Source organism: Clarias gariepinus, chromosome 2, assembly GCF_024256425.1.
Source record: "Clarias gariepinus isolate MV-2021 ecotype Netherlands chromosome 2, CGAR_prim_01v2, whole genome shotgun sequence".
NCBI lineage: Eukaryota > Metazoa > Chordata > Actinopteri > Siluriformes > Clariidae > Clarias > Clarias gariepinus.
In genome coordinates this window covers 13,716,035-13,722,312 of record NC_071101.1, presented here as the reverse complement: position 1 = coordinate 13,722,312, position 6,278 = coordinate 13,716,035, and the positions used below count along the sequence as shown (strand labels likewise).

Genomic DNA, 6,278 nt, shown 5'->3' with positions numbered 1-6,278 from the left:
TGTATTTCCTGGATATGTTTCTCTTAAAGAATTTCATTCAACCCTGATATGCAAAACAGCATAGCTATAAATGCTGTGCTGATGCAGGACTGACTTTACATATCGTATCTTTGCTGTTATTTGCATAGAGAACAGGAACGCAGACTTTCAGGACAAATTCATTTCGCTCATAAAGATCATGTCTCACCTCCTTTACTTTCCACGGTACTACCTACATCAGTGTTTTACACATACACACACGCATTCACACACACATACACATGCAAACACACAGACGCAAACGCACATGCCACCACTAAAGGTAGGATTTTGAAATGATTTAGATTTATTTTTTTATGTTTGCCTTTTGCTTGCTAATACTCGGGTTAGAAAAAGGTTTAAATGCCAGCCTTTTATTACATGGCAATATTTGATTATTTTAATAATACAGCTCACACAAACATTACAGGCTGTTTAATTAAAGAGGAAGTGTATAATGAGTGAATATTGTACAATATATGTCTGCACATATTTTAATTATACATTTAAACTTACAGTACATTACTTATCTCAAGAGCACATCTGGATAATTTTAATGAGGATCATGTTTTTGGATAATAATTTTAGTATTGTCGTTGTTTTTGTTTTTGTTGTATGGTATATGATGTACTTGAAAGCTTACAATCTAACATAATGTGAGTGTGATTTAGCTTCCACTGATGATCCTGGCAAAAAGATGGGTGTAACAGGTCTGACTTGTCTCATCATCTCTAAATTAATTTGTGAGTCTCCACTTTAACTTAAACCACCTACTTATGCCTAATAATGTCTAGTTATTATTGTACAGGGACAAATACTTTTTCATAGCACTGTACTTTGTTAAACCCTTTAGTTCATCTCTCTCTCTCTCTCTCTCTCTCTAGACCATTTACTGCCTTTTTTTATTTCATCCAGTACAGGTAAATTAATCAATTGATTGTCTGTCTTTATATACTATTCATAACTGAATCACTGGAGTTGGTTCTTTTACTGTAAATCATTAACAGATGATTGATTTGTGTTTGTCTCATCACTGTATCCTGTTGCTTCCTGTTGAAGCTGATGGGTTCCAAACTTGTCCAAAGAACTTGACACAATATAATCCATGTCAGTATTAAAGCTTTTTTTATTATTATTTATTTATAGCGTGCAATTACAATGACATGATTCTAATGATAGATTATGGTGTTAAAGAAAACCTCCATGCTTGAACATGGTAAATATATGTTTACAATATGATTGGTGCTTAGCGATTCTGGTGCTGGTCCTACATTTTATTTTTACTTGGTGCTATATTTCAGTTATTCCTGTAAGCAGGCCATAGTGAGGTCATATGAGGACATTATTACTGCTAGCACAGTTATTACAGTTTTTAATAAAACAAGCAGTCAGGTGTTAATGTTAGCAAGCAATACTTTTTCTTATCAATTTCCAGCACCATTCAACTGCATATTAATGAGATACAGTGGAACCTCGGATTCGTAGTAACCCGGTTTCACAAGACAAGCACACTTCCGGAACGAATTGTGCTCGCAATCCAATGTTCCACTGTATTTAAAAATAATGAAGATAACAAAGACTGGACTTGTGATACCACCAATCAATGATTTCAGCTCAACTAGTTACTGATCTATGAGTAGTCTCGGAGAGTGATTTGTTCATTTTCTACTGGGCGTGCATGTGCAAATCATCGCAAAACCACTTGTATTAATGGGTAATGTACAGGAAACAGAACTGAGCGATTCTTTCTCAATGACTCTTCTACTCTGAGTCGTTTGTTCTTTTGTCACGTTACTGCCATAGACACTATGCAGTGCAATAGATTTAAAACAACGAATGACTCCGACTAGACGATATAAGAGGTGAGCTACTCATTCTGCTTATTATAATATGTCCCTGGCTGCATTGTAATATTTTCATTAATGTAACTATAGAGAAAATATGTTTATGTAGACGTGTTGGGGGTCTATTTATTAAAAATGTAACATTTTATTTTATTTCTGATCAAAAGAACAAAATGAACTAAATGACTCAAAAAAAGATTCGTTCATTTGGAAGAACGAGATTCAAAGAACCGAGTCAGTAAAATGATTCAAACTTCCCATCACTAGTGATGAGCATGATGTTGTTGGAGATTTCAGTATAAATGCTGAGGCTGATCTTTTTAAGCAGACAGTATAGAAGGCGAAACAACTAGCCAGAGACTAAAGTAACTTTGTCTAGTTAGAGATGAGTTCATCAGGAGGTGGCAGTATATAATCTTGAAAAATGTGAAAAATCTCAAATCCAATATCTCAAAATATTAGAAGAAATTATTATAATTATTTACGCACTCAGTACTAGGTCCAGTCTCATTTAGCATGGATTGCTGCATCAATGTGGCGTGGCATGGAGCGATCCGCCTGTGGCACTGCTGAGGCAGGTTGCTTTAATAAAAGCACAATAATATCATCAGCAAAGCAATTAGTGGTAGGTTTGTGTTACTGGTAGTTTTTCTATGTCACGCTGCAAAAAGAAAAAAACATCATCTCCATGAAGCTGGTCATAAGATGGATATGTGATCCCTTCCAGGGAAGAGACTTTTTTCCTTTCCCCAGAAAAGTCACTTTTAATGTTGTCTCTTGTTCATTAATATTGTGTGATGTAGGTTGTAGCTCATTTCCTGAAGAATTGGCTCTTGATTCATTGACTCCAGCCTCACTTCACTCCTAATAAAGGTCTCCCAAAGTCTTCAATCGGGTTTGCTTGCTAGCCTGTGGTCAACCATGTTGCTTCTGCACTTTTTTCTACCGCATTTTCCCTTCCAGTCAACTTTACATAAATATTCTTCGATCCCTCACTCTGTGAACAGCCAGCTCTTTCAGTGATGTCCATCTGTTGCGTACCCTCGTTAATCATCTTCTGGACAACTGTCAATTCAGCAGTCTTCCCCATGCAAACAAAACTAGAGCAAGTGATGCATGGTATTTATGCATGAATAATGAATAAGAATTTACTCAAAATTTTCTAATATCTCAAGATGTTGGATTTCTGATTTCCATGAGCTGTAAGCCATAGTCATCAATGTTAAAACAAAAAAGGGTTGGAATATTTCTCTTCACATATAGTGAATCTTGAATACGAGTTTTCACTTTTTAGATTAAATTCAAAAAATTTTGAAAAACTATATTGTATACATTTGACATTTGACCTATTATTAATACAGATAATGTCAGTGTACAACTGAAGAACGTCTTAGGCAGGAGCTGTCCTACTGTTGTGAACATGACCTGTTGTACTAACCTGCCCCTGAACCTATCCCATGGCTTTGAGTGGTGGAAGGACCAGAATAAAATAAACAACAGCAACCAGAATACTTTAAGTCAGAACATCACGGGCCAAGTGAAATTCACCTGCATTGTTCTGAGTCAATGTGGAAACTTCAGTGCTTCCATGAATCAAACAACCAATTGTAAGTATATATAAGCTTTTCTCTAGAAACACTTATTTATAAAATTTCATATTTATAATTTTATATCATGAATAAATTAAAGTCCTTAAACTAATATATTACTACTACTACTACTACTACTACTACTAATAATAATAATAATTTCATATAATGACATCACGAGAAATTATTTAAAAAAAATTTAACACCTTTGGGTTGATTATTTTCACACAACAGCAAGAGCCAATGTGTTTTATTTGTCTAATATACATGTGATTTCTCAGTTAAAAGCAGTATCACATTTAAGAGGATGCTATTGTACTGAATATCAGCACTGCTGTGATGCGGTCATACTGTACAGTTAGTACAAGGGCACAGCCAGAATAGCAAAGATATCACAGCCATGCTGATATTCAGTACAACAGGACAACCTCAGTCAGGTGTTATGTTGCTTTCACACAACACTTCTACAAACACTATTTACTGTATTATCAACATATTCTAATTTTGTTAACCAGTTATTTTAATAACTTATTATTTTAATGACTGTTGGACTTGGCTTTGACCTGGAGACAACAATTAGTGAGAAAAGTTAGTGTGATTAATAGGGGTGAAGGTAGTTTGTCACCAAAGAAATGAAGAAAATAAACCATTGATGTGGTAAACAATCCTGAGAAATTTTATTTTCTATTTCCACTTATTCTTCCTTCTTTCACCCATGCTGGTGAGTGCCTGAGTTAGTGTAATTGTTAGAACACTTGTGACATGGAGTGATACATCCCAGTGATGTTATGCTCTATATCAGCACTCATAGAATCCCTTTCATCCAATCAGATTACTCGGTCAAAACTAAATGGTGTATAATAACATTTAATGTTGTAGGACATGACCACCCTGATCAAGTTAAGTCAGTAGGTTTTATAATCCCACTATATAGCGTGTCTGCACTGTTGTTTCTCTAGGACATAACACTACACAAGACTGTTTGTATGAATTTCACAACATTGTGAGGTACAAGTAGGACATTTGACACACAGAACAATATATGCTGATGGATAAATAAACAGGACCATGTGCACAGGACAACAGAATAATGATGTGATGGAATGCTATTGCGCAGTGAGAAAGAGAGAAACTTGAGCGTAGCATAGAAGCAATAATGGTACACTGCCATGTGGTACCAGGTTAGGTGTTTGACTAGCAGAAGTGTTGACAGGCATCTGGGTGTTGAGCAATCTGACTGTCTCACAGAAGAAACTGTCACGTAGAGGATAGTAAAGTTGGGTCTTCTTGGCCAGCCAAGTGGTGTGAAGAGTCTAAGACAGGTCCTCCGTCATGTCCCCCATCATGCGCACACCAGAGTTGTTTTGTTGAAGTACAATTTGTAATTGAGATCAGATTATAACGGAATGTTTTTTAATGTCTTAATGCAAAAGCATGTTAATCTAAAAAAAACAGGAGACGCTAGATTGTTTTAAATGTGAAGTAGTGGAAAATGAAGACTATTAGACTGAACTGATGATTCTTGTTACATGAGCAAGCGGTGAAATGTGTTCAAGCCCGCTCACTTTTACTTTCTGTTATGTAGCCAGTCAATCAATTACTTGCCGTCTGATTTTTGTCTGGACATTTGTGAAATTTTCTCCTAAGGCTCCTCTGATCACAATGGAATCACCACCGTTCTGCTGATCTGTGCAGTAGGAGCCATATTTGTCATCCTCATGTTTGGTATCACCATGAAGGTCATGCTGAAGAGAGGAGAGGGTGAGTATAAAAGACCATGCTTTTACATGCTAGAATAAATTATCACTTGTGTCGTACTAGATTTACATCTTGCCTCTCTATCTGTTTTTAACGTTCATTAGTTCAAAGGCAGGCCAGGAGGCAACAGAGACAAGTGGTGCAGAACAATGACAGCACGGCAACCGTCACAAGCACCTGGTGAAAGAGACGGAGATAAATACTGTGCAAATGGAATTATTGATGAAGCCAAGATCTAATCATTTTCCTCCGTGGACTCTATATGCCTTCTCTTTTGGAATTAAATTCTTGTGGTACTTAAGGGTTATGTGACATAATTTAATGAATTAAATGATTTGATAAAAAAATAAATAAAATTCAAAATAATTAATTACAATTGTGTTGATGTATGGTTTATGGGGATTTGAAATAATAATAAAAATATACGTATATTTAACTACTAAAACAATGATATAAACAAATATAAATTTCTGTGGTATTATGATATATATATTGACTGCATATATTTATTTCCTGGCAAATTCTGATTTAAAGTTACTTTTACTCAACCCGCAAGTTTTTTTTTTTTCTTTGACTGTAACAGTCTTTCTTCATTTTGTTCTTACCATTCCAAATAGTCCAAGCTGTTCTAAAGCATCCTAATTATGATTTACTGGGAACAGCTCAACAGGTGAAAAACAGAAGCTCTCTGCTGTTGGTTTGTGGACAGTCATGAATAAGAGAAAGGAGCTGACTGAGAACCTGCAGCTGCGCATTGTGGCAGCTTACAAGTCAGGAAAGGACCTATAAGTCCAAGTCCAGTTTTGAAGTTCCAGTGGCTATAGTGCAAAGTATTATAAAAAAAAAAAAACAAGACAAGCACGGTGAAAACTCTTAGAGGATGTGGTCAAAAACCAAAAATGACACCTGTGCTGGCCAGGAGGATAGAGAGAGAGGTAAAAAAAAGAATCCAAGGATCACCACCAAGGCCATCCTCTTGAATCTGGACGGTAGACTGTCCAACGGACACTGCACACTGCTGGGTTCCACGGACGCAGACTAAGGAGGACACCACTTCTCCAGATAAGGC

General features: G+C 36.0%; 1 protein-coding gene across 2 annotated transcripts; it reads left to right on the top strand.

Annotated features, from left to right (window-relative positions):
* Window positions 1–129: 129 nt before the first annotated feature.
* LOC128516112 (uncharacterized) lies at window positions 130–5,516 on the top strand. Of its 2 annotated transcripts, none has more exons than XM_053490424.1 (7): window positions 130–204; window positions 690–761; window positions 903–938; window positions 1,078–1,125; window positions 3,224–3,469; window positions 5,099–5,212; window positions 5,314–5,516. In XM_053490424.1, exons 2-7 carry the CDS (start codon window positions 716–718, stop codon window positions 5,391–5,393), a joined length of 570 nt encoding a protein of 189 aa, XP_053346399.1. In that variant the 5' UTR covers window positions 130–204; window positions 690–715; the 3' UTR covers window positions 5,394–5,516. The 2 variants fall into 2 exon arrangements, with proteins under 2 accessions (XP_053346399.1, XP_053346390.1); XM_053490415.1 differs by lacking the exon at window positions 130–204 and adding an exon at window positions 217–301.
* Window positions 5,517–6,278: the final 762 nt, after the last annotated feature.

What these genes read in the sequence shown, in the direction of transcription:
- LOC128516112 (XM_053490424.1), top strand. Translation starts at nt 716, where the DNA reads ATGGGTGTAACAGGTCTGACTTGTCTCATCATCTCTAAATTAATTT. An exon ending in TTTTATTTCATCCAGTACAG is followed by an intron (nt 939 to 1,077) that starts GTAAATTAATCA and finishes TTCCTGTTGAAG; the next exon opens with CTGATGGGTTCCAAACTTGT. An exon ending in CATGAATCAAACAACCAATT is followed by an intron (nt 3,470 to 5,098) that starts GTAAGTATATAT and finishes TTTTCTCCTAAG; the next exon opens with GCTCCTCTGATCACAATGGA.